This window comes from Suricata suricatta, chromosome 5, assembly GCF_006229205.1.
Source record: "Suricata suricatta isolate VVHF042 chromosome 5, meerkat_22Aug2017_6uvM2_HiC, whole genome shotgun sequence".
NCBI lineage: Eukaryota > Metazoa > Chordata > Mammalia > Carnivora > Herpestidae > Suricata > Suricata suricatta.
Genome location: NC_043704.1, coordinates 85,429,655 through 85,442,152, shown reverse-complemented (window position 1 = coordinate 85,442,152; position 12,498 = coordinate 85,429,655). Strand labels below are relative to the sequence as shown.

At 34.9% G+C, this 12,498-nt stretch overlaps 1 protein-coding gene across 1 annotated transcript in view; it reads right to left on the bottom strand.

Moving 5' to 3' along the window:
* Positions 1–12,498, bottom strand: part of CCDC39 (coiled-coil domain containing 39) — a 41,351-nt gene that overhangs the window by 14,905 nt on the left and 13,948 nt on the right. Inside the window, exons 7-12 of the mRNA XM_029939828.1 lie at positions 12,185–12,376; positions 8,793–8,896; positions 8,332–8,464; positions 5,107–5,301; positions 4,037–4,201; positions 1,272–1,409 (exon numbers count right to left, since the gene is read on the bottom strand). Of these exons, the coding sequence (XP_029795688.1) occupies positions 1,272–1,409; positions 4,037–4,201; positions 5,107–5,301; positions 8,332–8,464; positions 8,793–8,896; positions 12,185–12,376 (927 nt within the window). The remainder of the gene's footprint in view (positions 1–1,271; positions 1,410–4,036; positions 4,202–5,106; positions 5,302–8,331; positions 8,465–8,792; positions 8,897–12,184; positions 12,377–12,498) is intronic.

Genomic DNA, 12,498 nt, shown 5'->3' with positions numbered 1-12,498 from the left:
TTTTTTAAGTTTTTTAATGTGAAAAAAACTAAAAATTTAAAGATAAATGGAAAAAATATTGACAATATTTATGACGGAGTTATGAAGGTCTTTTGCAAAGCAACTTAAAAATATAAACCCTCTGGCATGCCTGGGTGGCTCAGTTGGTTGAGCATCTATCTGACTTCAGTTCAGGTCATGATCTTGCAGTTCATGGGTTCGAGCCCCACGTTGGGCTCTATGTGCTCAGAGCCTGGAACCTGCTTCAGATTCTGTGTCTTCCGCTCTCTCTGCCCCTCCCCCACCCACACTCTCTCTTTCTCTCTCAAAATAAGTATTTAAAAAATGTTTATATATACATATCCTAATAAAAATATGGTCCAAAATAATAACCTAGAAATCCAAAAAAGTATTATGGAATATAACATAATAGAAAAAAATGTTTAAAAAATTTTATTTAGACATAAATATTTTAAATTTTATGTTTAATCATGAAATGTATTCATGTGTCACAAGTTTAAAAAATATACACTAAAACAATGAGATACCATGTGTGCCCACCAAATTGGCAACAATTTTATAAATTATAATATTCAGGCTTATTGGTGGTGAATGCAACAGAATGCTTACACACTGCTGGTAGGAGTACTAACTGAATCCTCTAGAAAACAATTAGGCTTGAAAATAGTTTCAAGACACTGAAAATATTCATTCTTTTTGGAACATAATTATACGGTTAGATATTTTTCTAAGGAATTCACTGAACAATTATACAATGATATATGTGCATGGTATATGATAGTAATATTTGTTTTTTAATTTTTTTTTGAGTAAGCTCCACACCCAAGGTAGTACTCGAATTCATGACCCTGAGACCAGGAGTTACATGCCAACTGAACCAGCCAGGCACCCTGAGAGTACTATAATAGAATGACCAAACATTAGAAATAAGCACATATCCAAAAAACAGGAGAGAGTTAAATAAATTATGGTAATTTCATTCAATAACCCATAGAAAAACCTTTAAAAATAATTTTAAAGAATATTTAATGTTTAATATTTAATGTCTGGAAACATACATGGAAAGATTAAATTTTTTAATAATATATAGAGAGCCAATTTTCTTCAAAAGATTGAAAGGAAATAATATAACTTTAACACTTTCTCTAGTATAAGCTACTATAGTGACTTAGTTTACTTTCTTATAAATTGATATATTTTAAATTTTTCTAGAATTAGTGTTAAAACATGTGTTTTTTAATATGATATATACATATATGATTTTACTGCACCTGTTTCAAAGCTTTGGCTTTATTAAGTTCTTTCTCTGATCTGTCATTGAAAAGGTTTAGTTCATTTATTTTGTCCATGAGGGACTGTTTTTCATCACAATTTTTAGTATGTGACTTCTTGATAAAATAAAGATCATTCTGTAAAAGGAGAAAAGGGTACATAAATACATACTTTAAATAACATTAAATACACAGTATTAAACATATCTTACATTAAATTATATGCTCCATTGAATACTTATGATAACTGGATTTTTAAATCTCACTCTTCATGTTCTGATGTCTCCAATATAATACACATGGATATATTCACATAGAAACATTTGCATTTTATTATCTATATTTTATCATCTATAAAATCTATTGATTTTTTTAAAATTTGGTTTAGGTTCTAATTCTTAGAAATATTATGTATGGTTCAACCTGAATTACTGAGTGATTGTCATTTATGGGTAGAAATATGAGGAGGAAGTTCATTATTTGTTTCAACCCAAGTCATAGAAGGTAAAAATCTTAACAGTCTAAAAAAGTATAGGGTTTTGTTAATGCTACGAGCTCCAGAATCAGATGGCCTTAGTTACACATTAGTCATCTGACCCTGGTGGGCAATCTCTTCCTCAGTTTTCCTCATGTCTAAAATGGAGCTGGTAATACCTACCTCCCTGGGCTACTGGAGTGTTTGACACAGAGAAGTGTCATGTATTATTACTATTATTTAATTACATGTATAATCACATTTTACTAGAGAGAAAAATGCTAGAAAAAATCTAACTCTATCAGATGCTTAACTATATCACACATACCACATACCAGCCTCCTGGCTTTGTAACTGTTTGCACCTCTCCACTCATCCAGCGCTCAGAACAAGGTTTGTGCTCTCATGCCCTAAAGCAAAAACTTTCTAGTTCCAAGATCTAGTTATATTCCTCTATCCCTCTGTCTTTTTCTTTCTCTTCCTCTCTCTCTCCCTCCTATGCCTTTCTCATTACCTGTATTTCTCTGAGGAATCAAAACCTGAGATTATAGGGGCACCTGGGTGGCTCAGTCGGTTAAGCTTCTGACTTTGGCTCAGGTCATGATCTCACATTTCATGAGTTTGAGCCTGGCATCGGGCTCTGTGCTGACAGCTCATTGCCTGGAGCCTGCTTTGGATTCTGTGTCTCCCTCTCTTCCTGTCCCTTCCCAACTCACATTCTGTCTCCCTATCAAAAAAAAAATTTTTTTTAACCCCAAGATTGTAGTAAGACAGTAGACATTTTTTTTGTATAAACATGACATTTCATAAAATTAACTTTTAGAATGTAAAAATTTTAACTGAAGGGGATTTTCCACCAGAAGCACTTAGTTTTCTATTACGCAAAAGAGTAGAGGAGTGGCATGGAAGAAATACTGCAGGATGACTTCACAATGCTGTGCTACTATTCAGAAGGGCAAACCTTCATTAGAAGGTTGACTAGCTTTAAATCTTTAAAAATTCATTTGTGCAATCAACAATAGCCAAATTAGGGAAAGAGCCCATATGTCCATCAACTGACAAATGTATAAAGAAGATGTGGTAGATATACACAATGGAATATTAGTGATGAAAAAGAATAAAATCTTGTCATTTGCAACAACATGGATGGAAGTAGAGTGTATTATGTTATGCAAAATGAGTCAATCAGAGAAGGACAAATAACATACGATTTCATTTTTTAACACATGATTTCACTAATATGTGGAATTTAAGAAACGTAACAGATGAACATAGGGGAAGAGAAGAAAAAATAAAAACAGAGAGAGGCAAACCGTCAGACTTTTAAATACAGAGAACAAATGAGGGCCCTGGAGGGGTGTTGGGTGGGGGGATGGACTAAGCGGGTGATGGCCATTAAGGAGGACCCGTGTTGGGATGAGCACTGGGTGTTATAGGTCAATGACAAATCACTGGTTCTATTCCTTAAACCATTACTATAGTACATGTTAACTGAAAAGAATATTAAAATAAATAAATTTATTTGTGTGTTTATTTTAAAAAATAAGAGCTCCCTTTCACTTTGGTAGTCCTAAAGGAATTCAGAGCAATTCTTTTTATAACCACTAGAGGACACTCATCACAAGCCTTTCAAATTGTAAATGACAAATCCTTTGGGGTTCTCATTCAGGTCCATGATCTCACTCCTTCACTCTCACACTACGTAGTTTCCCCTAGTACAGGTTTTTATATAACCATAAACATTAAAATACCAAAAGATGAACATTTTACCTTATTAACAAAATAGTCATTCAAAATATTGTAAACAATATATGAATAACAACTGATGATCCATAAAGGGTCATTCAGTGATAGGCAGCAATTAAGTTATTCTGGCAAAAACAAAATCAAAAACGGAATTATCAATGTTTTAAGTCATGGGCTATTTAAGAGTATTTTGAAGTCCTATGGACCAGGGATCAAATCCTAGCTCTCCACATACTAATTGTGTAACCAAGGACAAGCTACTTAATCTGTCACACAAATATCTCCCTCACAAGACACTGATAAAGATGAAATGAAATACTAAACACATGTAATATACTTAGCATATACTAAATGCATAATCAATGGTAATGTTATATTCTCATAGTCAGTATAGAAACACAAACATTAGGTCATACATTTGTTATATACGCAGGCAGTTAGGCAATCATCCTATCCAAAATAAAGTCTTAGTACATGTTGACTTAAAACAGAATAACTAACAACTAGGATATTTGAAGCATCCAAAGTATTTTGGTTAAGTTACATGTAGCTTCTTGATCTGTGTTTCCAAAAGGCCAAATGTAGATTTTTTCTCCTCCAATGTCTTTTTAAGTTCAACAATTTTTGCTTCAAGAGCTTGTTTTTCCTCTGAATTAATTTCTCCTTTTAACCGTGACATTCGGTGTTCCATTTGCTGAATGTTAAAATCCTATTACATATTTTAAAAACATATAGTAAGGAGTAACAAAGTTAAAACCATTCCTATAATTGTAAAAACACAATAAACACTTTCTTATAAGTTTAGTCTTAGGTGCCATCATTTACTAAAGTCACTTTAATCCTTCAGTAATTTATAATATAAAATCCTTCTTAACTCCAAGCGGAGAAACAACAAACTGAATATTCAACAACCAAGATACATGATAATGACATAGAAGTAAGAAATCTGAAAATATAAAAAATCAGCAAGGATGGTATTTCCCCTACTACCAGGATGGAGTAAATCCACTGGATTTACATGGACATGGATTTTTGAGGATACATTTTCTAAGGGATACAGAAAAAGAGTCAAAATTGTTAGCCACCAATGGCTCAAATATAATGAACTTTGATGAATTATTTTTTAAATAATACTTTAGCATCTGTAATTTTGAGAAACTAAGAATACATTAGATGGGGAAATTAAGATGTAGAGAGGGATCATATTAAGGAATTAACATGAGAGAATCTATGAATAGAACAAATAAGAAAGGACTTTTAAAATACTAGTGTAGGGGTTGGGGTGGGGATGCTTATGTTTGCACAACTAAGACAATGTACAGTTCTTCCAGGTGTAAGATATCTCACTCCCTGTCTTGTTTTAGTCCAGCCCAAGTGCCCAGGTACCTTTAAAGCATGGCTGTCCCTCACCAGAGTTGTCTGTCCCCTTACCTGTTTTTTTCAGGTCAAGGAAAAAGATAGTTTTTAAGGCTCCCTTACCCTACTGCTGACCAAACATGAATCCCCTTCTTCAGCATCCATCCTTTAAAAATCTTTGTTCAGAACACTACAGTATCCTTACCAGCACAACTATAACAAATCAACATGGAACATATTAATAAGAGTATCATCTACCTGACTGTACATAATCTCTTGCTGCTTCAAAGTTTCAAAATCCAGTTTTTGTAACTGATGGTTGAGGTGCTTTAGAGAGGAACGAGTTCCTTCAATTTCTGATACAATGGCTTTTTCTTTCATTGTCTCAGTCTGTAATTCCTGAACTTTCTTAAATAGCACATCTTTCAGAATGTTCAACTGAACATCAACTTCCTAATGATAAGAATAATAGTAATCAATGAAAGTATAATACTTTGAAAGGTTTTATTATATGAACATTATAATTTGGGGGGTCACAAATTAACTCCCCAACATTTAACCCTTCCAAATATAAAAATGCCCTTCCCACAATTTCAATACATCTCCAACATTTCTTGTAATCTACTCTATTAAAGCAGATTAGAATAGCAGTTTTCTATCCCCACATCATGCACTTTGATTTATCATCTTTAATTCCACCTCATGTTACTCTGACCTTAGAACTTGGATATTCCACTGGTTTCCTTTTTCTTTTTTATGTTTTTTATTTATTTTTGAGAGACAGAAACAGAGTGTGAGTGGGGGAGGGGCAGAGAGAGAAGGAGACATAGCATTTGAAGCAGGTCCCAGGCTCTGAGCTGTCAGCAGACAGCCCGAAGCAGGGGTTGAACACACGAACCTGTGAGATCATGACCTGAGCCAAAGATGTTTAACTGACTGAGCCACCCAGGCTCCCCTACTGGTTTCTTAAGAAAATGGAATAGGAGTGCCCAGTAGCTCAGTTGGTTAAGGGTCCAACTCTTGATTTCAGCTCAGGTCATGATTTCATGGTTTGTGGGATCAAGCTCCACACCAGGCTCTGTGGTGACAGCATGGAGCCTGCTTGGGATTCTCTCTGTGCCTCACTCTCCACCCCTCCCTCTCTCTCAAAATAAATGAACATTAATTAAAGAAAAGAAAAGAAAATATACTGGTGACACACAGCTTGTAAGTTCACAAAAGTTGCTAAAATCTTGAGAGTGTTACAGGGAAGAAATCACATCACTTAATCTCCCACCTTCTGGGCACGATCCAGTGGTGAGCAGGTAAATATTTAACAAACAGCACCAGCTTTCCAATGGATGGGAGGTTAAAGGGAAGAAGCTGATTTTCACTGTATAAATATTCTCAATATGGCCAATTTCAAGCTACTAACATGATTCCCCTAAATGCAAAGTTGGGAAGAGATATGCAGTAGCAGATCATCATGCAGCATTCCCAATGTACAGACGTATGCCATATACTGTAAATGTAAGTAATCTTAAGTAAACTTAAGAGCATAAATAGATAATAGGAAAGGACAGTAAAATAATTTGGAAGTGATGAGTGCTCAGTACTAATTACTTTGTTTTTAATATTATGTATTTAATTATAAGTCTATATAATTTAATTTTTAACAATAGCTATGTTTAGCAGCTGACTTGCAAAATTCCAGGTAATTTAATTATCAGCTCTTGTGAGCTGGTAAGAGCTGGCTCACCACACTACTGGTACAACCCCGTCCTCACAACTCACCTCCGCCGGCCTTCGTGTGCAGCCTTCTAGGAAATAGAAACCTGTCCCCGATTCCCACTGCTCATTTCTCAAGAGGTAGATTTGTCTTAACCTGAAGACTTCCTGACCATGTGTTCAAAGCTTCAAATAGATCTCCCATGCCAACATCTATGGACAGTTATCACTGTATTTTTTTTATATTTTAAGTAACCTCTACACCTAACATGGGATGTTACAACCCCGAGATCAAGAGTGATCGCTCCACTGACTGAGCCGGCCAGGTGCCCTGAAAGTCATCATTTTAAAATGCTGAAATAATTTCCCTCTGTGCTCTTAGAGCCAGAAAAGCATAGTTCTCTTTGGCAACAAATAAACTTCAATATGAAAAAAAAATCTGTGATTGGCACATTTAAATTTTCATGAATAAATATAACCTAATATAAAATGCATTTTTATATAATCGACAATTCTCATTACTTTTAAGTCCTTCCCAAAGATTCCCCGGTGTTTTAAAGCCAGTGCTTGGTGGTGAGTAATACAGTACATCTCCAAAACATATAGGGTTAGAATTTTTCCAAACAAAGAGCTACAGAACTCAAGACTGTGACTATAACTCTGCTATAGTACAAACAGCACACACATTGCCAATCCTATTTTTTCTAATTTAGCTAATTTCTTCAACAATATCACTTCTTTTTAATGTCGTCATCAAAAGGTCTATTTCATATGAATTTCAGTCTTTACAGATTTCTCCTAAGTTCTAATACAATCCCATCTCATGGACTACCAAAAATCATGCTCTTAGGAGAAAACAAAACAAAACAAAACAGAAACATAACTTTTTAAAAATAATGTTATGTGATTTAGAATCAAAATACTGCTCAAGTCCATATTGCTGCATGACTTCATTATTTGGGAATTTAAACATACAACAGCACACTAAGGAAGCTGGATTGTATCTAAATATAAGTGAAACCATACTTGATATTTAGTAAATGGGGGATTTTTGACATGATCTTCAGCTGCCCCTCAGAGAAAGCATAAAAGCAAGAAGTAGTGCAAATGTGTCAGGTCACAGAGGTCACTTGGAAGTTTTCAAAGTGGAAATGGTGAACCAGCCTTTTCTAGCTCCTCAAAATTGGCCGAAATGCTACCAACGTGTCAAAGAGATTCCAATAGAGTTAGTAAAATAAAGCACTTAAGAGCCTGTTTACTAATAAATGGTGCCAGGCTGTTAGAGACACTAAGTGATAAAGAAATGCAGGTAATGAACATAGACCACTGGGGGGAATCTGATCACAAACAAACTCAAAAATCATAGCCAACTGCAAAGGTGGAAATCAATTGTAAAATAGGCATTTTTCAAGGTGGGTTTACAATATAAGAACATATATATGAGGGACAAGCAGAGACGTGGACACACTAGGCACTGGGAAGGCATGAAATCCCAGGTAGGGGGCTCCCTGTAACCTGCAAAAGAAGGCATCAATAGTAAATGCTGAAAGTGAATCTAAAGGAGAATTAGAAGCGTTGAGAGAGAAGGGCAGAAACATCTTTGGGAGCCACACATAAAAAGAGGTCTAATAATTCAAAATTCTGATTATAATTTACACATGTGATCACACCAGAAAGCAGAGCCTCTTAAAAGACCTCCTACCTCCTGATCGCAAGAGTCTTTTTCACTATTGTTAAATGTACTGTGACTCTATAAAAACTGAAACTGAACTTTACCTTTACACTTTTTTCCTCCTCCCTTAGCATATCTTCCAAATTGGTAGCCTTCTCTTCTACAGACATAGTTTTCTCAGTAATCTGCTTTAATTTTTTCCTTACAATCTGATTATGATTTTTAATTTTGTGTAACCTGGAGAGAATTTATGAAGAAAAAACAGAAAACATGTCTAAAAAGTAATGCAAACAATCAGTAGTTTATCTTTAGATAATTTGAAGGTTTCTTTTGCCATAAATCTTTATATTACATTTATGTAAACCTTACATATTTATTAAATACATATTAAATAAGCCACAAAAATATTATTCATAAGCCTCTATGCTGAAAAAAACAGGAAAAATTATTTTCAAGTTTAATAATTTAGTAGCTATAATTTTGCAGTTTTTAACAAAAACAAATATTTAATAGTTTTTCTAGAAGTAGTCAAAAACTATAAATATTTAAATATCTTTTTTCTTACCTTGTTGTTTCTTCCTGAATATCCTTCTTTATTTTGGAAATGTTTTTTCTCAGAGCTTCTAAGTCACTGGAACTTCTATTCACAGTGGCTTTTAAAGAATCCAGCTATTAATTAGTTAATAGAAATTATATATTTACTCTACATCTTATAATTCCATTTTTGATAAGTTCTATTCTGAACATATTAATTTTTAACCTACATCACACCCATAAACACAGTAACCATGTTTCTATAATACATATTAACAGTTTTTCTTTTTGATCTGATATTACATTTTCAATGACTTATTATATAACACTGGCACATTATAGGGTCCCACATATATGTTTTACAGACACATAAAGCAAAAGCTTCACAGTACTGGATTTGGCAATGATTTCTTGGCTATCACAGTCAAAAAAAGGAAAGATAGACAAACTGTATTTCATCAAAATTAAAAACTTCTGTGCATCAAAAGGCAATATCAACAGTGTTAAAATGCAGTCCATAGAATGGAGAAAATACTTGCAAAATCATATACCTAAGGGATTAATAACTAGATTATATAGAAAATTTCTAAAACTTACCACCACCAACAAAAAAAAAAACTGATTCAAAAATAAGAATTTGAATAGACATTTTTCCAAAAAAAGATACACTAATGGCCAATAAACTCATGAAAAGATGTTCAGCATCATTTATCATTGAGGAAATGCAAGTCAAAACAACAATGAAATCCCATCTCACACCCTTCCAAGAGGATGACTACTGCCAAAAAAAAGAAAATAGCAAGTGGTGGTGAAAAGATGGAGAAATTAGAACCTTTGTGCACTGTCAGTAGGAATGTAAAATGGTACAGCCACTATGGAAAACAGTATGGTGGCCCCTTAAAACATTAGAAACATAATTACCATAATTGCCATCCAGCAATTCTGAGATTGTTGCACACCCATGTTCATAGCAGCATTATCCACAATAACTAAAACATGGCAGCAACCCAAGTGTCCACTGACAGATAAATGGGTAAGCCAAATATGGTCTACACATACAATGGAATAATAGCCTTGGGGCTCCTGGGTGGCTCAGTCAGTTAAGCATCTGACTTCGGCTCAGGTCATGATCTCACAGTTCGTGGGTTCGAGCCCCACGTCAGGCTCCATGCTGACAGGTCGGAGCTTGGAGCCTGCTTCAGATTCTGTGTCTCCTTCTCTTTCTACTCCTCCTCCATTCATGCACTGTCTCACTCTCTCAAAAATAAATAAATGTTAAAAAAAATTTTTAAGAAATAGCCTTAAAAAGTAACAAAATCTTGATGGGACCTTGTGGTCAAAAAAAAAAGTAACAAAATCTTGACATATGTTACAATATAGATGAGCCTTGAGGACACTCTGCTAAGTAAAATAAATGAAATAGGCCAGTCACAAAAAGCAAAATACTCTCGGATTCCTGTGAAGTACTTAGTCTCCTACAGACAGAAAGTAGAACGGTAGTTGCTAGGAGCTGGAAAGAGGGAGGAATAGAGAGTTACTGTTTAAATGTTTTTTTTAATGTTTTATTAATTTTTGATATAGGAGAGACAGAGCATGAGAGGGGGAGGGGCAGAGAGAGAAGGAGACACAGAACTGGAAGCAGGCTCCAGGCTCTGAGCTAGCTGTCAGCACAGAGCCTGACGCGGGGCTCGAACCCACGAACGTGAGATCTGACCTGACCCGAATCGGAGGCTTAACCGACTGAGCCACCCAGGCGCCCCGAGAGTTACTGTTTAATAGGTACAGGGTTTCAGTTTTACAAGAAGAAAGAATTATGAAGATGGATGATGGTGATGGTTGGATAACATTAGGAATGTGTTTAATACCACTGAACTGTATGCCGGGAAATGATTTAAGATGGTAAACTGTAGGGGCGCCTGGGCGTCTCAGTCAGTTAAGTATCCAACTTTGGCTCAGGTCATGATCGCACAGCTTGTGAGTATGAACCCTACTGTGCTGACAGCTCAGAGCCTGGAGTCTGCTTTGGATTCTGTGTCTTCCTCTCTCTCTGCTCCTCCCCCACTCTCACTTGCTCTCTCTCTCTCTTTCAAAAATAATTTTTTTAAAAAAGATGGTAAACTGTTATGTGTACTTTACCAAAATTTTAAAACCTGGAGAGAAAAAAATGAAGTACTTATGCATGCTATATAACATGGATGAACCTTGAAAACATTATGTCAGTAAAAGAATCTAGACATACAGTGCTCTGTTATATGATTTCATTTATGTGAAATGTCCAAAATAGGCAAATCCATAAAGAGAGAAAGTAGATTAGTACTTGCCATGACTGGGTAGGAGGAGGAAAGGTGAGTGATTGCTAATGGGTAAATTATTTCTTTTTGACTGAAAAGGACACTCTAAAATTAGACAGTGGTAATGGTTGTACATTCTATGAAATATTAAAAACCACTAAGTTATATATTTCAAAAGGGTGAATTATTATATGTGAATTATATCTCAATAAACAAATTATGAATGAATGACTGAGTCCCTGCATTCTTCTCTGCAATTGGTTTAACTTTAAAGTTTTTAAGAAAGAACTATTAGCAGTGACATTTAATTTAAGCAAGAAGTTTGCTTATTTTACTTTTTTACGATCTTAAGTAATTATTATTTTTTGGACAGGAAAAAAACTTTCCTTCTTTATCAGAAATAAAAAGTACAACAACTTATAGAATGAAATGCTTTACAATATTCCAATTTCCGGGCGAAATAGCAGTAACTTCAGATAACGTGACCCAAAGACACAAATTTCATAAAAATCCCTTTGTTGCTAACTAAAGGGCTCTCTAACACTCCCTATGGAACAATCTGGTTGGGCATGTGCGTCTGCAAAAGAAGAAATGAACAAAGCAGGAGAAGTTTTGTTCTCTGTTCAAGGTATCTTATCCCTACACAGTCTCACTACCAGACTGAAATGTTAACCCTTCACAAGGTAAGAAACTGAACTTAGGCAAATAGCTCCACCTAAAGTCTGAGTTAAAACCACGAGACCATGTAGCACTGGACATGTCATCGTGTCCACTTCAGGTTATCACTACAATATTCACCTTCACATCTGCCCCTTTTCAAGTTATAGTTATGATTTGCAGTCTAGACCTTTCAGGAGCCTTTTGCCTCAAGTCACTTACAAAATACCATAAGTGACAGGCAAGGTGTGTGTTATAAAACCCTGGGGGACCCCTTGACACCACCTGTAATGTGACTGGCCCCCCTGTTGCCTTCACCAAACAGGGTTCAGTTGAAATACCCTAAAATTACCACAGCATGAAGGGACCTAAGACAAAGAACTAGAAGGTAGTTCCTTAATCAAAGGAGAGCCTTTATGCTTTTTTTATAGTAATTTGTCACAAACACACAAACCAGTCTTATTAGTGAACATACCTCATCCTTCAGCTGATTTCTGTTAGTTTCATGACGCTGATACTCCGTTCTACATTTTAAAAGTTTATGATCAGCAACAGAAATTCTTTTCTCATATTCTGTGTTATTTCCAATCTCACTTTCCAAAAACTTGATCTTTTCTTTAATTAAATTTTCTTTTTCTCTCATTTCCTGCTTTATCATTGCTAATGCCTAAGATTAAAAATACATTAAATATATGTTTAATATGATGAACAAAACAAACTAAAGGGAAATTAGTTATTATGTTTCTATTAAACTATATTCAGTATTTTATCAAAAGTTCTTAAAAGACA